This window comes from Pempheris klunzingeri, chromosome 1 (assembly GCF_042242105.1).
Source record: "Pempheris klunzingeri isolate RE-2024b chromosome 1, fPemKlu1.hap1, whole genome shotgun sequence".
In the NCBI taxonomy this organism is placed as follows: domain Eukaryota; kingdom Metazoa; phylum Chordata; class Actinopteri; order Acropomatiformes; family Pempheridae; genus Pempheris; species Pempheris klunzingeri.
In genome coordinates, this window is record NC_092012.1 from 15,503,274 (window position 1) to 15,529,125 (window position 25,852).

The 25,852-nt window shown below is 41.5% G+C and overlaps 1 protein-coding gene across 1 annotated transcript in view; it reads right to left on the minus strand.

The window, feature by feature from the left end:
* Positions 1–2,468: 2,468 nt before the first annotated feature.
* The window catches only part of zfhx3b (zinc finger homeobox 3b), a 136,018-nt gene continuing 112,634 nt past the window's right edge, over positions 2,469–25,852 (minus strand). Inside the window, exons 7-11 of the mRNA XM_070832750.1 lie at positions 18,403–18,536; positions 17,581–17,781; positions 13,542–13,665; positions 7,759–13,320; positions 2,469–7,264 (exon numbers count right to left, since the gene is read on the minus strand). Of these exons, the coding sequence (XP_070688851.1) occupies positions 5,499–7,264; positions 7,759–13,320; positions 13,542–13,665; positions 17,581–17,781; positions 18,403–18,536 (7,787 nt within the window). The 3' untranslated portion in view covers positions 2,469–5,498. The remainder of the gene's footprint in view (positions 7,265–7,758; positions 13,321–13,541; positions 13,666–17,580; positions 17,782–18,402; positions 18,537–25,852) is intronic.

A 25,852-nucleotide genomic window follows, 5' to 3' on the forward strand; every position in this document is an offset into this window, starting at 1 on the left:
TTGTTCCTTTTTCACTGACAGCAGATTTTGTCGATAGAAACTATATATGGGCCAGCAATGCTAATTATGTCACTGAAAGTGGAGAATTACTCTGTTATGTACTTGTATTCTTGTGACAGCACAATCAGTGATTCTGATGTAAAAGAAACTTAGAAGCAAAGCGTGTTATGTGTGTTGTGATTCTTAAAGCAAAACAAGCCGTTATAGAATTATGCATACAACTGAAAAACACATTTACTGTCGTAATTCAGTATAAAAAAGGAACTCAACACTTTAAAATTGATCGATAGCTCTTTTACGATGTGTGTGAACATATCTGTAATATATATGGTCAACATTTTTCAAAATACTAGCTGGGCTTTCAAGGATCAAATAAAACTTTTTCAGTAAACAGCAGAAAATGACTAACTGCATTTCTTAAATTCTTGGAGTTCTGCCAAGTAGCAGTCCGCTGACAGCAAATGATCAAATCCCACTAAAAGATGAGTCAACCAGTGCAATTTATGCTCATACTTTTTTAATGTATCACAATGAGCAAGAAACATACTTGATGAAATATTTTCAAAGGAGTATATTCAATTACCATCTACAATCAACTTAACTAGGACAACAAGGTTTTGTGACAAAAGTTTCTTTAAAAGTCTGAAGTTCCATGTGGTTGTATGTATGTTAGTTTCCATGTAATTTGGTACAGTTTGGAAATCTTCATCATATAATTACAGTAACAAAAAAGCTAACAAGACTACAGTATAGAAAAGACATCAAGAACAACATTTTTGGTTTAACTTGCTCTTTTTTGTACATTGCAAGGCTGTTTTTTTCTACCCTCGGATGGGCTGCCTGGAGCCACAGAGCCATGCTTATGAGGCTCGAAGGAGGAGTAATTCAAGGAAACAAAAAGAAAAACTAAAAGCATAAAAAAACATTGTGGCACCAGAAGTCACAAAAGGAACAGAGAGCTCCAAGTAACAGTTCATCTTTGAAGTTGGAGCAAATGGTTGTTTGGTTGTTAGTTTGGTTGTTAATTTTGGTTAATACGCTTTTTTAGTGTAACTGCCTCTTTAAGAATGACAGCTTTGAGAACCTGTCCCCTCTCTCTGTTATTAATTTCTCTCTTTAGATTATGTAATCAACAGAGAGAGGGGTGAGCCGCCATTTGACTGGAGAGCTTTACTTGTCAACCACAGACAAGCACGAGGAAATGAAACGGGCAGCAACATGAACTGGGAGAAATGAAGCAAGCATCTCTGTCCATCCTGTTCTGAAATTTGGAAAATGTCCATCAAAGAGCAGAAGCAGAGGCAGAGCTGGAGAAAGAAAGAGACAGACAGAAAGGAGAAAGAGGCAGCTGGAGCCACTTAAGTTCAGTTTCATCTAAAGACTTTCCTCTCTGTGTCACACATGTCCATTGGTTCCAGAGTCCATTCCCATTACAGAGTTGTCAGTAATCAAATGAGGAGGTGGTTTTAAAGCTGTTTTGAGCCTGCCTTTGGCTCCCATGCCCAGTTTTGGTGTGCCCACAGCCTCTCATGTCCTCCTACCGAGATCTCCAAAGCTTCCCAGAGTCCTTTTTCTTTGCTTTTCATTCCTTCTTCATCTCAAAAACAAAAAAAGTTGATGTCTTGTTTTAAATATATCTATATCTGTATACAGGTACACGTTTGTTTTCACAGTGGGCAAAAGATGACCTCTACAGCAAAACCTTGTCTTTATCTCTCTCTTTGTAAATGTCCATTAAAATCAAGTATCCCAATGTAAGTCAGTGGATCCAATTATCCACAATAGCGTTTTGTGCCACAATAAAATATACACTTATGTGGGGCACAACTTGTAATTTTTTTTTTTTTTATTCTTGTTTCAACTGCATAAAGCTTTGGCCACATTCATATATTCAATCAAAGTAAAAACTGCTCAGTGCTTCGGTTTCATCACTCATTTCGGATCATTATCTTTAAAATTTGATTTCCTAAATTTCAGTTATTCATAATCCAGCTTTGTGGTTCGGTTTGTTTTGGTGTGTAACATATAAAAATAAAAGGCAAACGAGAAAAAAAATTGAATTGATGCTGGCTCTTATGAAACACACACACACAAGCATACAAACTCACACACAGTCCATGCTGGCTGAATCTGATGTAGAGACCTCAACTTTGTCTTCCACAAAAGAGCCCAAAAGATTACACTTTGGAAATAAGAGAGCAAACAGTATCATTGAGACAATGAATATAAAGAACATCATCACACCATAAAGTGGCCAGGTCATATTTTTTGTTTTTGTTTCTTAATTTCAGCAATTCAAATTAAAGCTAGTGTTAATTTATGATAAAAAGTAATATACAGAAACTAAAATAAAATACAAATACTTAAAAAGAAAATAACAATACATGTCTGACATTATCAGCAAATTAAAATAAAGCAAACATATTTGAGAAAAACTGTACAACTTAAGAATTTTCCAAAATAAGAAAGTACATATGAACAGTATTTCAGGGAACTGGACTTTAGAGAAATAGCAAGCTTGCAGACCAAATCTCCTGACTTTCAACAGCATGCTGTAGTATTAACACCAAATCACATTGCTCTGCAAGACGAAGCACTTTAAAAACACTTCTGAGATTGTGCCGTGTATTCATTAGGGCGAATATATTGGCTATACAATAGTGGCCAAGAAGTAGTTCTTCACGAATTTAAATATGTCTTGGTTTTGGATTTAAAAAAAAAAAAAAAAAAGAAATTAATTAATCGGACCATCAGTGAGAGGGTGGGGGTACCTATGCACATCCATTTCCACTGCAATAAAATGAAGTGGGTGACTTCTTTGGATATGAAAGCATCCTAGCTATCTGAAATCAAGAGACATCTTCAAAAAACCTCCTACTTTTTCCAGAAATAATGCTTTGGAATGAAGACGTCCCTTAAAACCTGTAATCTATGCGCGGAAGTGGCACCCTGCAGACACATGGGACAAGTCATTGGGGAATTTCCCAAGAAGGGGGCAACATTACCTCAGCAAAACAGCCATCATTTCCCTCTGAGACTAGTTGTATGTTGACTGGCATAAATGTTACTAAACCTATGAGACGCATCAGTACCAGATGTATTATATACATTTTTTGGTAACCACTATTACTTGCTTAACAAGTGAGCAACAACCTTGACTGGATGGAGGGATTTTCAGCAATGTTCCATGCCAGCATAAAATGACACATGGAGGTCACTTTGTTCAGCAACCAATGATGCAAAAATTTACACAACAGTTTACAGTCACTTCAAATGAGAAAAAAAATAGATTGTGACAATTCAAAGCAATTAAATGAAATAGGATCAGTCCTCCTTAAGAAAATCCATTGTGATATTTGGAATGCACTGTTCTTTACAAACGTTATAGATCATTGGCTTTAAACATTGGTCTGTTCAAAAAAAAAAAAAAAAAAGAAAAAGAAAAAAAAAAGTCGGCAAAATGTCCTTTGGAACATATATTCACAGTCTTCAAAGTTCCGTTTTTGCAACAAGAAAAAAAAAGTGTTGCAGAGGCAAGAAATTGGTTTATTGTTTGTTTTAGTTAAAGCTTAGCCAAAAGCAAAATGAGCATGCATCTAGGTACTCTTTTTTTTTCTTTCAAAATTCTACATTAGCAGCAAAACGTATGTCCTTGAAGACCAGACCTTATACATTTTCTTAAAAAAATGGACATTTGAATGTGACAAAAAGGTCAAACAAAGATTAATAACCTCTATCTTACAAACTGCAATGGCTCTGTAACGGTGCTACTCCACAATGCAAGGACAAGGGCCCTTTTTGGTTTTTGGTATTTACGTAAAAAAGCCACCTGTTTGCTTGCAAAGAAGCAAAAACGGCAACTCTGATGCGTACTCCTTTATCTTTTAAAACTTTGTTTTCTTTCCTCTAAAAACAGCAACAAATTCTCAAGTATAAAGAAGCCTCTTTTCTCATATTTATGCACCAATGGTGAAAGTGTTTAGTCTTTGGATTTTCTTTTTGTCTTAAAGCGTGAGAATTATTATTAGTATTCTTTTTTCATTTTCATTTATGACAACAAAAATGTCAAAATGAAAATAAAGACTGTAGCCACACTACATGAAGAACAAAAGACCTGCTTTGTAGTGTACATATCTACAAACACAGGAGAGCAGAGAAAAATAAGTGCGAATAGAGGAACAAGTAGAGTGAGAAATAGGAGTCAGACAGTGATAAGTGCACAAAGGTAACACAAAAATTAAATAAAATAAAACTTTCACAATTTCACCCAGGATCTTTTTTTGATTTGGTTAGTGCAACACCAACCAAACCATAACACTTAAATAATTCTAGAAGAGGATCCTGCCTTGTCAGAGGGGCATTTGGGTGAATGTTTCCCAAGAAGTTAAGAATAAGACAGAAATAAAGTTGAGATAAATTATGTCCATAATCTAGTCTATCGGAATGACCAAGACAACATCAAATGAAGCGTCTTAAAGTTGGACAATACAAAAGCTAAATGTACACAAAGTTTTTTTCAACCTACCATACTGTTAAAATTCATTTCCAATGCAACAATCTACTTAACACCAAAAATGTTCATATCTATCATAAATACAGAAGGTTGTTTTTTTTTAATCAAAACTCTTTTTAATCGCCCGTTATTATGTCTGCAATTATGTCTGCTTTGCCTGGGTAAAATGGGATTGTGATCCCCCCCCACCCCCCCTTCCAATGTTAAAATCAGCAAATCATTTACCCGATTTGAATGCCCAGAAACAATGCCTTATTACATTTTCATTCAACTTAAAACTTTATGTTATTAAATCAAGTTCTGAAAGAAAAAAAAATGCTCATCTCCTGTTGGAAACAAAAGGTGTAAAACATGGATTTCTGTAACAGAAAAACATCTGTGAGCTGTTGACCTGAGAATAAAATAGACATTACATTATTCTTTTACTTTTGCAAGCCATTGGTATCTGAATGCTTAAATAGCAAGAAAACTGATAGACTATTCTCCCATACAGTACATACTGGCTTTTGTGACTGTGCTATTAAGTAGAAATTATTACAAAACAAAGGGACAGCTTGTTGACTTGTATTTCTCCAAAAGGGTTCTTGGGCCATTTGTCAACTTTGAGGCAGTCCATTGCCATACAGTACAGCATTCCTCTACCATTACCCAAAACATAACTGCAGCGATCTTTTCTATTCTCATATATTAGTATGCATGTATTTCAGTTGAGTAAAACAAAAAATACAAAACAAAAAACAGAAACAAAAAACAAAAAAAAAAAAGAAAACCAGCATGTTGATATGGGAAAACAATCCACTAACATTTAAATTTTTGGTTACAAGCTTTGGAATTGCAGTTAGTCTTTACACATCTTTTTCTGAAATTGGTTTGTATACTTTTAATGTATTTTTAACATTGCTGCTTTTTATGTTTTTTCCATTTGTGATTTTTTTTTGTCTTTTTTCAGTGTTTTTTTAAATATTGTCCATCACTGAAAGCTCTTTTACAATCTGATGGAGTCTGTTCCTACACTAGCAAGATTACTACTACAACTACTACTGTCTTTGACAAAGCCAGGCTGCTGCGGCTCCTCCGCCGTCCTGCCCAGCCTGTCTGCTGACTTCTGACTGCTGTCAGAGTCAGACTCGTCGGTAAAGACGTCTGTTGGTATCGAGGTCTGAACTCCTGAGGTGCTCAATGAACTTGAGGTAACCGTTGAAGGTGAGGACATTGGAGGAAAAGAGGAGGAAGAAGAGGAGGAACTGGCATTGGGCTTCCCAGCTAAAGCTCTGGAGAAAGGGGCCTGGGGCCATGGTTTGCCGGCAGCTGTGGTGTTGAGTGGGGTGGTAGAGGAGGAGCACAGGGAAGAGGAGACAGCAGAGGATGGCATGGTGGCTGATGTTGTTGGCGCGGGAGGGGGGCTGCTGATGGGATGAGTGGCAGACTGCGAGGTAGATGCGGTGTTAGGATTGGGGAAGCAGGCTGAAGAGTGAGGTAATAAACTAGTAGCGTGCTCTTTGGCATTTCTGGCTGATCGCTTGATTGTTCTGTGTTTGTGCAATGCCGATTCCAGGTGTTGACTGAGTGCTTTCTCCCCATCCAACGTAGTTTCACAAGCCAGGCAGTCATAAAGACTTCCAGCCCCTGCACCTACGCCACCGGGGACACGCAGCAACATCTCTTGCAGGTTTGCCACAGACTGACCGAAAAAACAGTTTGATTTAAGGTGGGTGATAGCCGCGTCTTCCTTGGTGAAAACTGCTTGACACTTGCGGCATGCCAGTTTATACTGCACCTTGGGGACGATGTACTGGTCTAGATGGGGATCTACAGCTTTTCCATCCATCGCATTCTGCTCAGAGGGTACTTTATGAGAGGAGGAGGAAGAGGAGGAGGAGGAAGAGGAAGAGGAGGAGGAAGAGGAGGAAGTGGGGGGTTCGCTATGGTTGTTGCCCTTTTGCTCCTCTGTTTTCACTGGATCTTTGGCAGATTCTTTGCGATCCCCCAAGGGTTGAGGGGGAACTGGAGTTTGGCTCGCCTTGGGTTGCTGGATCTGCTGAAGCTGCCGCTGCTGCTGCTGTAGTGCTTCCTGCAAGCTCTGCTGATATTGCTGGTAATGCTGCAGCAGGGACCCTGGAGACAGGCCCATCAGTGCTTGTGACAATGCTGGGTTGTAAGGGAAGAGACTTTCCATACCATACATTGGTTGCAGGTAGCCCCCTTGGAGAGCCCCAGGGATCTGTGGGGTGTAATATGGGGAAAAGCCAGGCATGAAGTAGGGCAGGAACTGGTTTGTGAGAAGAGCTGTGGGGTCTGATGCCAGAGCAGCTTGTAGGGCCTGAAGCTGGGCAGGGTCTACCACATACTCCATGCCAGGTGTGGGCATAGAGGTGGCAGGTACAGCTGCATCTGGTTTCTCCTTCTTGGCGCTCGCAGCAGAAGTGGAAGGGGCAGGGGTGCTTCCAGTTGACGATGGAGTTGGGGACTTCTCTGTCTTTTCCTTGGGCTTCTCCTTCTCTCTTACCCTCTCAGCATCACGTTCTTTGGGGGGTTCAGGCCGGGAGCTGGATTGGGTGGTTGAAGAAGTGGAGTTGGATGTGGAGGTGGGGCTTGAGAGGGAAGCAGACGTGTTGGTCTGGGCTGGGCTGGATGCGGCAAAAGACGATGAGGAGGGAGGCTTGTTGGGCAATCCTGATGTGGGGAGGCTAGGTGAGGGAACACTGGCACCAGGCATGTTCAGGAGGTTTGAAGGTTTTGGAGGAGTTAAAGCTGCAAATACAGAGAAAAATTAATAGATTATTCCTTAAAAGATTATTCAGCTAAAACTAAAAATCAGTATCTGCATTATATGATATGCACAAAAGACATAAAGTATGTGAATATAATAAGCTCATGTAATCTTTGCAAAATCAAAGTCAGTTAGAGTGAGCTAATCTGTTGTGGCATTTGTGGGTCTAACAATTAATTGCGGACAGTTAAGGTGGGTAGTTTTTGTAGTCAGTAGCACATGCCAACAATGGCAAAAGGCCATTACATTATTTAACACATTCTGCAGTATGTGTGCCATTACAAATGAGTACACTGGAATTATTTTAAGAAGAGTAGAAATACTGAGTTGCATTGTTGTTTCTAGGCTTCACTGTTAACTGCAATATGTGATTGCTGCAGTTAATCAATTACAGCTCAGTTGAAAAACCCACCTGCAATTGCAAACCTAAAATTTTAGCTGTTTATCAGTGACTGTAATCCAAATTATGACATACCTGAATTAGATGAGTTAAAGCTGGAAAGAGAGGGGCTGCCAACCCCTGGCAAAAGGACAGGTGGGATGCCTTGCAAGTTTGGATAGGTTGACTGGAGATTCAGAGCCTGCATTGCAGGGTTGTCAAACAGCCCCTGCTGCTGCATGGCCTGCTGCTGTGCCAGTCCTAAAACTTCATTGGCCTTCTTAATACGGTCCATCTCTTGCTGGGCCATAAGTTGGCGGACAGTGGCTGGGTCAAAGTACTCTTTTTCCTTATCGATCTGGCTGCCAATGGTGTCCTTCACCTTAGAGATGTGTTGCTGGGAGAAAATGTGATCACGAACAGAGAGGCGAGCACTGTACTTGACACCACACAAAGTGCATTCAGTCTTCGGCCCCTCGTAGGACGTCTGATTTATTCCAAAGTGCTTGGCCATGTTGAGCTTTGCCTTTTTCTCCTTGGCACGGGCATTTTGAAACCACACCTGAACCACTCTCTTTGGAAGTCCAATGTCATTGCCAAGCACCTCACATTCCAGCATAGTCGGAGTCCTGTAGTCGTTAAAACAGGATTTCAACACTTTTAGCTGGAGGTTAGTCATCTGGGTTCGGAAGCGCTTTTGGCCAGGTCGATCTCCACTGTCGATGCTCCTGGTACCTGAGGCTCCAGGACTTGGTGAGCAGGGGTCAGCCAGGCTGGATGTCTCACTGTGGTCAATCATATTTTCATTTTCATAGTCCTTAGCATAATAGCTTGTTGCAGGGCTTACCAGCCCTGAGGACATCTGGTCATCATTTTCAAGGATGGGGACCGAGCCCCCAGACTTAGACAGGTAATCACCACTATTTTGGCTGTGCTTTGCATCAGCACTGTCATTATCAGCATTGGCCTCATCACCTGTGGTTGTGTCTGTGATGGCTGTATTCACAGAAGAGCAGTCGTCATTATCCAGTTTGCTTGGATCAAAGCTGAGGTTCACAGATGACATGTTTGCACTCTCAAAATCTTCCATTCCCTCAACTTTAATGGATGATGGGCTCAGTAGAGCCCTGGGAGACAAATCCAGGCTTTTGTTCACTGGTGACATGGAGGAGCTTTGTCCATCACTGATTGATGGAGCCATTTGGGAGTAGCTTGATGTCTCTAGAGCATCAATTTTTATTTGCATTCCCTCCTGTTCAGGTAACAGACCAGCCAGGGCTAAATTATATCCAGCTCGTTTGGCTTCATGCCAGTGACGAGACCGAATATGTGCTTCAAGGGCAGTTTTTGCTTTAAAAAGAGCTCGACAAAACGGGCACCTTCGATGAGCCTGAGCCGGCCCTACTGCTCTAAACTGGCCTTTTCTCTCTCTAGCTCTGGTATTTTGGAACCAGACTTGCACTACTCTCTTTTTTAATCCCACCTCATGAGCAATGTGGTCGAGCATTTTACGTGTAGGATTTGAATCTAATAAATACTTCTGATAGAGGATTTCTAGCTGCTCAGGTGTGATGGTGGTTCTGAGCCGCTTGTCTCTCTGTGGCTCCTCTCCGCTATTTGTGCTGTCGTTCTCTCCTGGGCTAGTGCCAGCTTTCTCCTCTAACTTCCTCTTCAGGGAGTTCATGGTGGAGGTGGGGGTGGACGGAGAGGTGGCAGAGCTGGTGGGAATCTGTGGCATTGCCCCAGAGAGTAGCTGACTTGCCAGGAGGGGATTGCTGGGATCAAATAGCATGAAAGACATATCAATTGGACGGTCGAGGAATTGAGGGTGGATAAATTGATTTTGCACAGAAAGGAAGTGTAATTGCTGGTGTTCCTGCCAATGCTCAAAAGAGGGGAAGCCAATCTTGCACTGTTCACACTGGTATGGGATCATCTGTTGTGCCAGTTGTTGTGTGGCAGAAGTCAGGTGTGCATTGAGGCTCAAGTGAGAGCTCTGCGATGAGGCCTGGCTTGTCTGAGTAGCCGAGGGACCACACTGCTGTTGTTGCTGAGAGAAGGAAGGAGATGAATGTTTGATGGCCTTGGAAATAGTTTGTATTTTCTCTTCTCTTTGAGGTCTATGGTGTTGTGCCTCAGATTGAGGTTGATGCACAATTTCCTGCTTAATAGAGGTTTGATTTTCTCTCGGATCAGCAGAAATTTCTGGTAACTGCTTGGGCTTCTCATCAAAGAGGTTTGAGGTGGTTGCTGGTGATGCCTCCTCTTTCTCAGCGGATGGGAGGTGTGAGAATGCTGAAGTGGAGGGTGGAAGTGGGCAGAGACTTGAAGAGGAGGGCATTGGGGTGTGACAGGAAGACCCAGAGGGAGTAAAACAGTCATTGGAAAGATCCAGTGAATCCTCATTTTGGCTGTCATACTGTCCTTCCTCATCTTCATCTTTGTAACACAGCTTCTTTTGGTGTTTTATTAGATCAAATATACGCTGGAAAACCAGACTGCATTTCTTGCACTGGTAGTTCAGATTTGAGGTGCGAATATAGCGGTCATTTGACAACTCTCGTCTTTCACTGTCTTTTCCTCCCTCACCTTGGTTCTCATAATTCTTCCTTGCCTTCTGGCGAGCATTTTGGAACCACACAACAATAACACGAGTGGGGAGGTTCAGAAGGTTGGAAAGCTGCTCAAATTCATCATCTTTAGGATAAGCATTGGCATCAAAGAAGTCTTGTAGCACTCTTAGCTGGTAGTCGGTAAACCTAGTCCTGGATGATCTCTTGCTTCCATATAATTCCTGTTTCTGAGGTTCAGGGGAAGGAGGTTTAGAGTCAACTTTTGCTTCTTCTAGAGTTGTTGTTGGTGGATTATTGAAATTGTACGGCGAGTCTTTGTTGCGCTGCCTCTCTTTAAAGAGGGTGTTTCTGAACCAGTGCTTTATGACTTTTTGTGGCAGCCCTGATTTATCTGCCATCTCTTTAATCTGCTCCTCATTTGGTGAATTGTTGATATCAAAGTACTGTCGCAGGACCCTAAGCTGGTCATCTGTGATCCTTGTCCGTGGCCTCTTGTTCTGCTGCTGCTGCAGCATGGCTGGTGTAAGCTGTTGTTGATAGAGCTGGGCCAGGTCTGAGGCCAGGGATGGTTCAACAGATGGTAACTGGGGAGGCAGCTGAGTGGGCAAGGACTGGAGAGACATGGGCTGCATCATGAGTGGCGAGAATAGGGGCAAATCCATTGGCATTGGAATCTGTGCCATTTGAACTTGCGGCTGTGGGGTAGGTACAGTTGGAGGTGTGAGTGAGGCAGCAGAGACAGGAATATTGGGTGTGGGAGCTCTTTGGGGTGGAGGAGGAGGTGGAGGTGGAGGAGGAGGCGGTGGAGGAGCCGGAGCAGCCTCTGGTGTAAGGGGTCTCAGTGGATAGAGTTTATCATAATGCTCTCTGTATTCCTTGGCAAATCTCTCAAGGGATCGAAATGGAAAGAAAGCCTGGTGGATATGCTCCTGGTGACTCTTTAGAATCAGTATGTTTGAAAACAGCTTGCCACAGGCTTCACATTCCAGTTTCTCTAATCCCTCAATGGGGTCCACCACTCTTGTTATCCCACCTGGACCACTTGATCCTGTAGGTCCAGCTGTCTTTTTCTGAGCTTTCTGTTTATTTTCATTGTATTGAATGACTAACTCAAACCCAAAATTTTCCAGCAGGGCTTTAGTTGCATTTCCTCGAGCATCTGAGGCAATCCTTGGTGGAGGCAAGCCAGTATCATGGTTTATGTTTATTGAAATATGCTGAATGTCCTTCTTTTCTTTTGACTTGCTCTCTGTATGATCTTTAACATATTCCTCGTTTCTTTCAGTTGTGTCCTTCTCTCTTTGTATTTCTCTGTCTTTCTCATTCTGAGAGGAGGGAGGCCTTTGCTTCTTTTCAGCATGCTGGAGGAGAGATGCATTCTGCTGCAGCAATGCCATCTGCCCCTGAGCCTGTGCATGAGACTGCTGCTGTTGTTGTTGCTGCTGCTGCTGCTGTTGTTGTTGCTGCTGCTGCTGTTGTTGTTGTTGATGCTGCTGCTGAAGGTGGTGGTGCATCAATTGCTGCTGCAAGCAACTCTGCTGGGCCTGCTGGGCTGAGTTTTTTAGATCTTCCAGGAGTGAGGAGGTGGAGGATCCTGCTAGGCCCAGTGAGTTACTGATGCTGATCTCTGGGTTCAACTGAAATTCTGCTCCAGGGATGTAGAAAGGGAATAGCAATTGCTGCTGTTGCAGAGGGAGAAGTGCATCAGTTGTCATTGGGAAGTGCTGCAGAAGTGCTGGGTTGAATAGCTGCGATTGTAAAAGAGCAGCCTGCTGCTGAAGCTCTTGCTGAAGCTGGGCTTGAGCTTGGGCTTGAGCCTGAGCCAATTGCTGTTGTTGCTGAAGCTGTTGTTGTTGCCCCCTAGCAGACAGCATGTCTGAATATTTTGACTTTTTTAGTTCATGGTTCTCAGATGGTGAGGAATGGCAGCTCACTGAAGAATTCCCAAGGCTTTCAGTGTTATGAGCCTGGCTCATATGGTTTCCTCCAAGAATACTCTGTGTGTGACCCGTTTGAGATGTAGAGGAGCTGTGGTTGGTAGAGCTAGTAGTAGAGTTGCTGGCTGGACTTGGACTTGATGTTGAAGTGCTGATGCTAGAACCTCCACCACTTCCACTGCTTAAACCAGTACCACTTGCAGAGCCAGTGATCCCTCCTGCGGCTTCAAGTTTTGCTGCCCTAGCTTTGGTCTGGTGGAGAACAGAGCGCATGTGAATCTCCAGAGTAGAACTCTGGCTATATGCCACGTTACAAGTGCTGCACTTAAATGGCTTATTGTCAGGGCTGCTGGTAGGCTCAGGTTGGCCAGTAGTGGACTCCTGAAGAGCCCTTTTCACCTTGTGCAAGTGGGAGACAGAGTTATAGTGAACCAGAAGAATGTTCTTCTGTGTAAAAGACTCTTTGCATACAGTGCACTTGAAAGGACGAGATGGATCCAAGAACTTCTCCATAGTAAAGTTGGGTCCCTTTCTAAATGGCAAAGCACGTTTAGGTTCAGATCCAGAATCTTCCTGCAGTGAGCCAGAATCACTGCCTGTTGGGCTTTGTTTTTCCTCTGGGTCACTTTCATCTCCCTCTTTGTCATCTTCTCCCAGACTTCCTTGCTCCTCAAGGGATGGATCACCCATTACCATAATGTCACCATTCATCAATAAGCCTCCATACAGTTGCTGGATATCAGCTTCACTCAGCTCCAGGTGGCTGGTTTCTAAATGTTTCTTCAGGGCCTGTAGTGTTCTGAAGCTTCGCTGGCAGAGACAGCACATTGTGGCTGCCCTTATCACATGGTACTGTGAATGGAGCTGCAGTTTCTCAACAGTCTTGAAGGCCAGGCTGCACTGGTTACAGCGGTACTTGTAGACATGGCGATCTGAAACAGGCAACTGGGGCCTTTTGTTGTGAACTTCATTGAAGTGCATCTGGAGGGAGTTGGATGACTTAAACACTTGATTACAGCCTTTCTTCCAGCACAGGAATCCTGTGGCATCATCCCTCTCTGACTGCTGCTCTTCCAAAGGTGACTTGCGAGCTTCAGCTGTTTCTGTAGGGAGTGACACCCCTTTCTCTGGATCAGCATCTGATGCATCTGTGAATAAATAAACCAACAGTGGAAAGCAATCCATTAAGTGCTTGAAAAATTTAATTGTTCCACAGCAATGTCAGTAAAGGACATTAAAGCACTCTTCAGCCATGATTATCCAAAGAGATTATATGATCATTACAGGAAATATAGGCAAAACATCTGTAACTGATGTGTAGCAGGATTTTTCACAAGAAAAAACAACCCACTCAGAGTCAGATACTAACCAGCTTGCTTCTTTGTATCTTCAGAGTTAGAGTTGGCTGTGGCATGAGGGGTGCTCTGAGATTCTCTATCTGGACTAGGTACAGGTATGAACATGCTTGCTGGCAGTACTTCACTTGCTGTTACCTGGAAAAACAAGGCACAACGGAATTCTAGTGTGAGTAATCTTGCTGAATGATGATGTCATTTTCATTTTAGTTTAAATGAAAACAATAGACACAAACAAGGGGATGAAGAAAATTAGGTTGGATAGATCAACAACACTATAACATTTTTACACAGCATATGTACATGTGCATACATCATAATCGTACTTAGGACCATTTGCTTTTCAAAGAATGTCAAGTTTCTCAGTCTTGTGCTTTGGCATGTGTCTATTTAAGTTCTGCTGCAGCCAATTAGGATGATGGACCTCACGTCATACAGTGTCTCAGCCAGCTAAAAGCTTTATTAGGGGCACTAATAAAATGGGACTAATGAAAAAACTTGACAAATGACTGCTGTATTAAAGACGAAAAAGTGGGAAAACAAAACCATCAACCATCTTACACTTTTATAGCTAACTTCAGAATTCTCAGTAGTACAGTTGCTGTTACAAGTGCCAATTAGATTAAAATGATTCTATTCAAGAAGAATTGTGAAAATTAGACTGTGCACTCCGTAATAAAACACTGAAAAACATTTCATTCTTGATAGGGTATGCATTTGAAATCTTTGAATCTTTTTACTTTTCTAATTGGAACTTTTCAAGGACGAATAAATATTGATTGAAAAAGTACAGAGAGGAACCCAGGTTCGCTCAGATTTCAAAAGGTTGGAGTCAGTCATGTGTGAACGAGAACAACCTCTGTTTATTCCTTCTGCTCTCCCCCAACTTTCTTCCTATTTCATTCTCTGATAACCTCTTTTCACCCTCAAAACCTGATAATTCATCAAAATCATTCATTAACACTTCCCTATTTAACCATAATCATCGTCTGAAACTGGGTGAGTTTGGAAGATGGGGCCCTGTCTTTTTCACCTTCCTTCAATTAACTTCACAAACAGAGTAATCAGCTTCACTCCACATGCTGCATTTCAATTTCGACCAACCCAGCGCAACCCTCCTCTTTTCCCTTCTGTTTTGCTGCTGAATCTCAATTTTAAGACTCTTCACCTTTCACTCTCAGCCTAAAGACTAGGTAGTCCTTTCAAGTAATAAATAAAATGAAGGAAATAAAAATTGTTAAGATTGCATAATAGTGCATCCTAAAGTTTAAGTCGCTTCCACTGTATCTGAGACATCCCTGGTTAAGTTCTGTATGGGGACCTTTATCACATGGTTTTACTCTGCTTCTCCCCAGCCTCTCTGTGCTTCCTGTCACTACACTGTAAATTATCTAATCGAAAAATTCAAATCAAAGACGGCAAGTACATAATAGTTAGTGTACATACAGTATGTCAACATAATAATTTAATAATGATCAGAAATGACAACATTTGATCAACTGTTGTTGATTGTTGTATTGAAAAGCAAGAGAGTGCAGTGTCAGATCTGTACGGTTGATGCTGTGGTTAATTTACCGTAAGTACCATATGCTTTCTGATTACTCCTCTAATAGGCACAGTGAGAACGCAGCTGAACATAATGTAGCATGTCATATAGCCTATGGGCCAGATGCAAATTGGGAAAAATCGTCCTCAAGCAGCAGGAGTTTCAAGGTTAAGTAGCAAAAAGTACATCCGTATATGGTTAGTCTGGTCTAGACATTTAGCAGAAAACATCCAGCCATTTTCTTCTTTGTTTTTGTTATCTCTCTATCTCTTCAAAATGAAAAGTTGTAAATTATTGCGACCAGACAACCAGCATCGAAAGTCACGAACAAAAAAAGCAATAATTTACATTACAAAGTAGACTGTTTCTAGACAACTGCTTCATTAGGCGATTAGTGGAAATAGCAGAGTATCCCAAGGTCACTTTTAATTTGGACCGCCTAATTGGCAAACATAGTTTAAAATGGCTGCTAGACTCGGAATTAATGAAGCACAATTATTTTCATTACTCCTATCTTACACAGACAGAAAATTAGACAGAGTGAGAGAAGGGGGACTGAAGGAGTGTGAATATATATATATATATATATGTATATATATATGTGTGTGTGTGTGTGTGTGTGTGTGATATATTTATACTGTATATGAGACAGTGAGGCATGAGAGACGTGAGTTGGAGAGGAAAGGAGGGAGGAGGGAGTGCAAGGAAGATGAGTGGATGAAGGGATGAGGGGTGGGAGAGTGAATACATCATTATGCATGCTTGGCAAGAAATAAAAGTCACCAATTCCAGAATTAATTAGGCTCCTCTCCTTAGACACATGAAAAGGATAAAGTACCTTTCCATCTGCATTCACAAGTTATAAAAAGGTGCTAGCTTTAATGTGTGTTATATTACCTCTGTTCTATCACGGCCCTCTTGTAGTGGTTCACTACATTACCACCTCTATAAAAGAAATAAATATTGCTGTCTACCATACTAATGTGCTTGCCATTTACTTTCTAGATGGGAGACGAAGATGGCGAGGCGGGAGACCGAGCAATGTTTTACTATGTGATTGTCCAGCAAGCTATTTAGCTTCACAGGATTGAACAGAACAAAGATTTGCTTGGTGATTTACTGGAAAACAGGACAAATAAAATTCTATTTCCCCTTGATGAGCATTAAAGGAAGAGAGAGTATTCTCTCCAGGTTGAAAAGGGTGCACCAGTGCATTGCAGCTGATATAAATCTCACCTCAGGCTTGAGAGTCAAAGATCACACTGCTCAAGCTACACTGGAACACTTCAAGTCTTATGTTCCTGTAGGAGTGGGCCTGAACACAAAAATGTGGTGCTCTTTTTTACTGCACAGTCTATACGAAAACACTTGATTTTGGCCTGATTTGTAGAACAGTATCATTGCCATTGCTGGTACTTGACTTTCGTGAAGCGGGGGAAACTGCTCATTAAATTTTGATTAATTTGTGTCACAAATATTCTAACATATTCATAATAAAAAGCTTTGTTTTGACACGCACACAGGTGATCATAGACATGGTAAGAATGTAAATGCAGTAATAAATGAACACGGAGCTAAGAGACCTGCTCATCTTGAAATCATTAAAAAAAATACAAAATCAGATTATGAGTTCCCCTCCCAAAATGACGGTGATTAGACAAGAGCTGGAAAAAGGCTCTCTGGTGATGGGCGCATTAAGACAAAAAAAAAAAAAAACAGGAGTAAAATATGCATCTTAAAAAGGCCCAATCATTTCCAACAAGCCATTGGGATTGCCTGCAGTCATTTCACAATTAACAGCATTCTTTGTGCTTGATAAAAGAATGTTGGCAATTTAGAGGAGGGGAGACAGGAATGACAATTGCTCTCGCAGCTAGGCAGCCACTCCAGGGTGAGGGATTGATTAAGAGCGAGTGACTCATCTTCTTGGCATTGCTGAATCCTTACACTGGTCCTTGACCCTGACCCACTGCCTGCCAACCATAATGTGTATAAGTAGCAATATGTTGGGCCTACACAGCACAGCTTCAACTGACTGTGGCTTCCTTGCCCCTAACACAAACTATAAATGATGATGGAGATAATGACAGACACAATATGTAATAGAGTGGATAGAAAAATTGGACTCAAAACATACAATGGTGCTTTGTATACAATACAATTTATTCGGGCGGCAAGGCCATACATTTATTCATCTATTGTGCTTTTCCTTCCACACTTTCCCTGACTTATGAAAACTTTGGATAATACATTACCTAAAGTACTTATGCATTCTATTTGCTGTGGCGCTGGATGACCAGAATAAATAATGCGTGCTTGCAATGCCAAGCTAATACACACCAATCTAACAAACCACAAGCCAACTTCAGGTTACCTTGAAATATGAAGGTTTGCAAAGAAAATGATTGAAAAGAATTGCTGGCTGAGAAATAAAAAATGAAAATGGAGTTCACACCTCAACCTTCTCAACTGCCCAGTATCCAATCACACGCTAACGCAGGACTTACTGTGGCAATAAGCTTATCGACACAGTCAGGAGCCACACTGTGGAGGTGTGTGAGGTGGAACTGCAGGTGGATCTTGTTGTTGAGCATGTCCTGGCATAATGGGCAGCGTAACATGGGCTGGACAGAGTGCTGCGTCATCACGTGCATTCTGAGACGATTCAGGTCCGTGTTGGTGAACTTGCAATAGGGGCACTGGTACATCTGAGTGGAGGTAGAGACAGGAACACAGAAAGAGAGAGAGAGAGAGAGAGAGAGAGAGAGAGAGAGAGAGGGAAAAAAACAGATCCACAGAGGGTTAATGGGGTGAAATTGGGTGCCATGAGCATGGTGGGCATGCTTGAAGAGGAGCTGTAGATCAGGCGGAAGATTGGGGCCCCCTTCCCTCGAGCAGACTGATCCCTGTGATCACAGACAACTGTGTAATACTGAGCACCACTGAGTCTTGGCACCCACTTCAAAGTGCTCTCATCTGTCAAATACTATATTGATTTTCCACCTTATACACAATTAGCAGTGCAACTGCAGCAGAAAGGTTAAAATAATTTCGAGTAGATTTGAAAAAGAAGCCTGCATAATATAAAAAGGGTCAGTGAGATAACTAACTAAATAACTAAATACCTAAAACATATTAGAAATATATTTTAAATTTCTTCTTTTAATTGATGTGTAAGTTTCAAGCTTATAATGAGGGCTTGGTAATTGAGGATGAGATAACCTTTAGCATGAATCCCCTAATTCAAAGAGTTTCTAAAACAGAGAGTTTTATGAGCATCTGAAGACATCAATGTTACATCAAATTTTTTTGTGGTTTAGAACTCTTACCTGCTCCGCACTGCTCTTCTCAGCTGTCCTGGGACGCTTTGAGGAGAGTGGGCTCTCGGAGGCCTCTGACCGTGAAGAGGGCCTTTTGGAGGGGATTGGGGAATCTGACTGGTGCCGTTCCAAGTGGCCGGACACTGCAGAACAGACGCACAGACGCACACAAACACAGAGGGATAAAGAGAGGAGAGCAGACGTGTCAAGACAAGGTGAGGACTTGGCAGCCTGGGAGCAGGTCAATCAATAACGGTGTGGATAAAGGGCTTTGGAATGCCTTTCTTAAATGTGATATAACTGTATTTAATGGGAATTGGGCAGAGAAAGTGTTGGTGTCCAACTCATGTCTCTCCATAAAAAATACCACACGCTTTCTACTTGTCTTCCCATGCTGCTGCGAGGGAACACATGACTAACATGCTCTGATGGGCTGTCTCATTCAGTGTTGGCTTGTCAGGATATCACGCAACACCATAAACAGCCAATAAAAATATTAATTTGCCACAGGGTGCAACTTTAGGTTTCACTCAACCAATAGTTCTAGTCCGCATGCGGTTCTAAACTTGAGACAAGGTACACAAACATCTTGGAAATGTATCGTACAATAAGTGTGAAGAGATCCACATCAGTCTCAGACACAACTTGTACAGCAGTTTATGACTATTCATGTTTTATATATGTGATGACTCAAATGCAAGCTAACATGCAGTATTTTCAAGCTACAGGCTTTTTGTGTGCACATTTTGTCTTTCTAGCTGATATTGTAACACAAGCATATTTACGAACAAAGCAAAACACTAGTGTCAGCTCTGAATTTGAATACATTTTAAACGAAAGATCAGGCCATTAAGAGTTCTTTTTAATCAGGTGATGCCTACAGTGTCACCCAGCTTGGAAAATTCTTCAGTTCTTTGTTTCCATAAGCAGAGAAACAGAGAATTTCATTGGCATTTCTGTAACCAGCTAAGGCTTCTACTGTGCGTTGTACTGTAGTTCTCTGCAAGTGGACTGTGACAAAGAAAACCTCTCAAACCCCTGAGCAAATTTTGATATTGCCTCAAAGCTAGGTTGCATACGACAACCAGCTTTCATTTCACTAAAGGATTTTCAAGACATAAAAACATGCCATTGGGCTCAAAGATGGCATCAGACTGATGATTAGTCATACCCGAGCACATTCACACGATACAGCCATGCTTTGTTACTCAGTTTGTGGATATGTAAAAAAAAAAAAAAAGAAAAAGAAAAAAAAGGTTACAGTCATTGTAGAATGGCTGCCAGTCTTTAAATAGCTTTCCATCACAACCATCTATGTAGTTACTTCAAGTGTTTCACCAGCTCACGAACTGAACCATACGGCTAATCTTTTTAATTTTCTTTCCATGTATGTAGAGCAAGGCCTCACACAAGAGCCCCCCCAAACCACTTTAAAACTACTTCACTTCATAAAGAAAAAGAGAAACTAGAGGTGGTACACAGAGCGGCATCCAGTTGAGCACTCAGTTAAGCATGGGCTCACAGAAGAGCTAAATCCACATGACGCCAGTATGTGGGAGCTGCAGTAGCGCCGCACTTTATCACCAGTGGAAAGAGTTCACCGTGAAACTTAAGGAGTTGTCTTGCCAGCCCCTAACAAACCCATAAAGAGTTAAATTTGCCCTGATTTGTACAGTCCTGGAAGGGCAAATTGAGAACAGAGGGCATTGGTTGGGGAGGGGTGGTTTGGTGGGGGGTCAGGTTAAGCAGGGCTGACCACGCTCCTGCTCCAGACATTAAAATGTCAGCTCCAATCAGGACGAGGGCAGTTGAGCTGATTACCCAGTGGGGGACCTGGCTTTGGACAGAGCAGCCTGCAAGATCTCCCAGAGACACCGGGATCAGCCAGGGAGGCCCTATTAGGGTCCAGTCACAGTCAATCCTATTAAACACATCCGCCAATAAACAAAGAGAATGTTAAACAAAAGGAACCTCCCATTCCCTGACATTAACCTCTCAGTCATGGTACTGTCCTCACCAATTCCTCCTCATCCTCAACTCCACTCCAGTTTGCTCCTACTTCCCCTGAACACATCTCAAGGAAAACAAGGAATGTCATCTGTAGTCACCTATACATTTTCACATCTCTGCAATCTGGCTGAGCTTTTGAATGCTCAGTGAGACCTCCAAACGTATACATACATATAACCGCATTCAATAATGCTAATACATTTTCCTTCAAAGCTTTTGGCCTCAGTAATTCCAAAAGTAACTTTAAACTTTTCACCAACATCTCAGACATACAAGGTAGGAAAAAAAGAACCTAAAACCAACTGTATGTTTAAACTATTAATTTTCAGATTGCAAGATTTTTTAGCACTTGGTCTTCATTGAAAAAAGACCCCAACAAAGTCTCATCTGCATTGCATTTGTGCATGTACTTAAAGAAACAAGTATAGAAGCTAGGACAACTTAAATGTGTATAATTGCCAGTCATTAGGAATGAAAAGCGCAACAAGAAATAGTAAGATTCAATTTTAATGTGAACATCAGAACAGGTAATGCAGGGCTTATGCTGCAAGTATTACGTTCAGATGCACAATATATAAAGTAAGCATGGATTGAGTAGTCACAAGTGTCCTCTCAGCATCATGATTAAAAAGATACACATAATTGATTATAAGTATTTTCCACTTTCGCAGTAACTCAATAAGCAACAGAAAGGTGAAACAAGTGGCTGTTTATACCTCGCCAATGGAGAGCTGCTGTAGAGGGACCCAAACCGGCTTTCTAGAGTGTTTTATGTTTATGAGTGTGAGAGAGAGACTGAGAGAGAGTGGGACAGATGGAGGGCTGGGGAGGCTTACTCAGACGCAGTCTCTCTCGTCACGGCCAATTAGGACTCCATAAATCTGATCAATCGCCTTCTCTTAAGAATCCTACACCCTGACACCATCACCAGTGGCATGACTAACATCCAACTACTGTATCCTCTTTTTCTTTGTCAAGGGTGATGAAAAAAAAAAGACCGAAACATTGAAAAGCTGGGAATGAAATAGAGATGTTTTTTTTTTTTTTTGTCTTTCGTACAGTATAACGTGGCAGATTGGACACTAGTGTCTGAGCATTGATGCACACACGTGAGACATACAGACGTGTCATATGAACAGGTGATCAGAACCAACGAGCGAAACATTTTGTCCTGATGGAGAAGCATATGGTTGTCATGGTTGTTAAAAATAGCTGACAACAACTAGTGGTGATGTGTAGTTTTACTTTCTGGTGTTATACTGGTGGGTGGAAGTTAAAGATACAAACACAAAAAGTAGTGACAATAATGAACATTCCTATTGTTTTCTTTATAACACTGTACACGAAGTTACTCTTAAAGGTACAGTTTCATCAACTACTAGAACTAAAACTACAGTACATACATATACATAGAAATACATATACAGTATTTCTGTATCTAAACCTCTGTGGTCGGGTAAATTAACAATGCTTGTCCCCTTCTGTCAGTGACCTTAGGGTCTGTCACGAGTCTGTCTGTTATCCTGACCTCTTTTGCCTGGTCATTAGACACAGAGCCCCCCATCCACACCAAACCTCCCCTGACAGATACACAGGGTGGGCTTTTGTTTGAAAGCACAAAAGGCAGAGCAGGAGTGGAGAAAAAAACCTAAGAGTCAATTAGGTGATTATTAATTCATGCCCCTTTTCCGTAAACCACAGGCTTTTGTACTGTCGAGTCCCGTAAGTGAATTGGACTTTGGCACCTTGTCTCACCTCCCATAGCTGGACTGTATTATTCAAGCAGCAAAGGGGCTGTCAGCACACTGCACCGGTCTCTGGAGCAATCACAGCCTTGTTGTGCTTTTAAGGCGAAAAAACATGGCTGCTGGCCTGAGTGACTGACACAGCACAGGCCAAATTAAGCGTAACAGGTCATCTGCCATTGAAATCTTCCAGGAGTGCAATCACAGCTGCTTTGTCCTTGGGTAAGGTTATCCGTATTCTAAAATGCGAATTACAGTAAACAATGCATAAGGAAGTGGAAGATGGGGGAAAGATTCTTGGTGTTTTGGAGGGGGATTCCCCTCCTACTGACTGACATGGGGTCCTCATCATCTCCAGAGCCTCTGCCCCCTCATTACCACAGATCCTGTCTCACTGTGGCAGCTTCAGGCCTCCGGTTGTAAAAAACACAACCTATCATCCAGTCCGTCCACGGCGGCGAGGCTGCATAACTTTACTGTCACTTTGCCCAGAACAGCCACAGTCTGCCAGTCAATTTAAAGTTAAGTTCAGCCCTCAATTGCTCTGCATAGTGAAACTCAAGGATCCTCAGTGGTACACTTACTAAAGAGTGTCTGCTCTGATCCCCTACTCCCTAAAACCTTTCACCTTCACACCGCAGAGGGCTTCTGATGGCCCTCTGCTTCTTGCAGTGCAGAAAACTTCTATTCCCTCTGCAAGATGGCCATTAATATGGAGATGATTCAACTCCCCCAGTGCTACAAGTCATTCTCTTTTAATGCTATGCTAACAATACCTGAATATTGTCTTTTCTTTTTCCCATTTCTATCCAGGTTTTTAATCTACAGTCCGTGTCAGAGCCCGGAGCAATAAAGGGCAGTGTTCCTGCCCGTGTTCATCTTATATTTCTCAGATAATTATTCTGCATTCATTTCAAAAAACGAAAAACTGAAACCTTGAATTCAAAAACCTGATACTGAAAGTTACATATGAAATCATTATTATTTCCTATTCATATTTCCTATCCTTATCATAAGTTCAAATCTGCATGTATAGAATGAAACATTAAACTGTGTAGTGGCAGAGCGTTGTGCAGCCTAACAACATGATTGCAAGGAAGGCAAATCCGAGATGAAGAAATTGAGAGGAGATATTAATTAGCAGAAGCGTTATTAATCTTCAGGCCACTGAACAACAGGGTGACATGGCGTTCACCTTTACAGGACGCTCAGAGACACAGCACTGCTGCTTGGCCATTAGACACCCCGCTGTAAAACTCATAAACACTGAGCTTTCAGGGAGTTGGCTCACAAACAAGGACAATTTATGGCCTATTATCTTCAAAGACAAAAGGAATTACAATTTGAGGGATGACAAGCACTCAAAGGACGTGATATGAATATGTAAACATTTTCACTCCTCTGTCTCCTGATTTCTCATCGTACTTAGGCTTTAAAAGCAATAACAAATCACCACTGCACTGAATGTCTTCCAGTTTAGAGTAACAATAACATAAACTTGAATAATTTGATTGTAACTAACCATAAGCATGCAATTTCAACTTCAACCACAGCTTATATTAAACCCACATATCTGCACTGTTATATGGAGAACAATCCATAACATTTGCTATGTCTGTTCCTGCATGAGCCACACTAGAAGACTAACCGCATAATACAGAGCACGATAAAAAATGAGCAGCCTGCAATGCCATGGTGTTGGGTCTAGGGGATGCTAATCATCATGTTCATTATACAGCCTTAATGCAGCATCTACAGTGAACGGCACAACATCTGCTTCTCCTCCACAGAGCACACCTGTATGTGCACATGTGCATGCTGAAGCACATTTATACAAGCACACAGGTGGATGAAAGCGCACACACACACACACATACACACACACACACACACACACACACACACACACACACACACACACACACACACACACACACACACACACAGAACTGTATAAGCACAGCTGCTCAGTCTTCTCCTAAACACTTTCTCAGGTATAGCATCAACATTTAACTGAAAATTGTTTGGAGCAATTTTTTATTTGGTCTGTCTAAAAACCTTCTGTAGGAGCCTCATAAAAAAGAGACACAGAGCACAGACTTGGGACATTCTGTAAATGCTCCTCTAATAGATGATAAATATTGTTAGGAAATGTCTAGTTTTAACATCATAATCTGTTACTATCTCATTACAAACAACGTGCGATTGTTGAATTATAGCTTTCATTTTGCATAAATGTAGATTTTACCTATTCTGATTTCATTTATCAAGCTCAATACGCGAGAGGTAAAAGCAGTGTTTTGGGGCATAATAAAGTAGACAAATATCACACTATGCACTATTTGTACATAGGCAGTGTAAAAGCGGTGTGCAGCAGCTAATCAAATGCTAAATTAGAACCTGTGTGTCACCTTTAATTGGTGCTCCACATAACTATGTCCAAATACTCCTACGCACTTGTACCTTTACAACTCTAGCATTTAAACCCAAGCTTGCACAGATAAAGTCCAGCATGGCGAATGATACTATGAAAAGAATCACTGCATACAAACATGTGCTGTGATGATGGCATCTAAAAAACACAATAACTTACATCATACTAACATCCCTTTTGCTCAACAGTATGTTTAATTGGTTACATTATCTAAAGCAGGTAAGATTTTTCAAAGGGAATCACAGAATCATTGACATTCAGAATATAGATCATTGTATGCTAAATATTACTAATTACTCATTTGTTTTTGCTTAGAAGTCTGTCTGATCTGGTCTCAGAATGTGGATGACCCAGGCTAGAAAATAATTTTTCACCCCCTGTGCTCTAGTGCCCATAAATTGAATGTAAGGAAAGCGGTATGAAAAGAATTATTTATCAAGCTCAATTTCAGAGGACTACCATCTTCCCAGCCCCAGAATGGAGAGACTATGTCTCCCTCTCCATCTCCCTACATATAGCCCTCGCCCCTTAACTTTTAATATAACCTTCCCATTGCATTTATGCTAAATATGTCAAATCACATTGTGTTTAAGTCTGCAGGTGTCTTAACAATTCCATTCCTTCCTCCTCTTTCTGCTCCCTTCACCTTCCTCTCTCCACTACACTCGCCACCCTGCCTTTCTCCTTGCTGCATCCCCATACATCCAGCCACTGCATAAATACACCACCTGCTTTAATGGAGGTAAGGAACCCGCTCCTATGCAGACGCTCTTCCCGTTTGCCATGGCTGTCTCAGCTTGGCGAGGATGGTGTGAAGAGAGAGGGAAGAGGCTCGTGGCTCTCCGTTTATACATATTTCATACCTAGCATTAAAAATGACCCTTTGAATTACTAATCATGCAGGATGATTAAATTGCAGCTACTGCCAACATGAACATCATTGCGCAAATACATTAAGATTTTAGTATCCCACTCATACTTTTACTGTTCATTTGTATTTTCTTCTCTCAGGATAAATACAATGATAATATACTGTATAATCACAAAAAGTTGCACCACATATTACCTGCACTGTTGGCAGCTATGACATTTACATATGTCTGAATGCCTGTACATGTACGTATATGTATTATCTTTGAAATAAAAAAAAAACAAAAAAACAACAGAATAATGAAGGCATCTTTCAAGAGATGACATGCTGAATACATATGCATTTTACAAAGGCTTCTGATGTACCTCTAAATGATTTTAATGAATACTGAGGAGCACT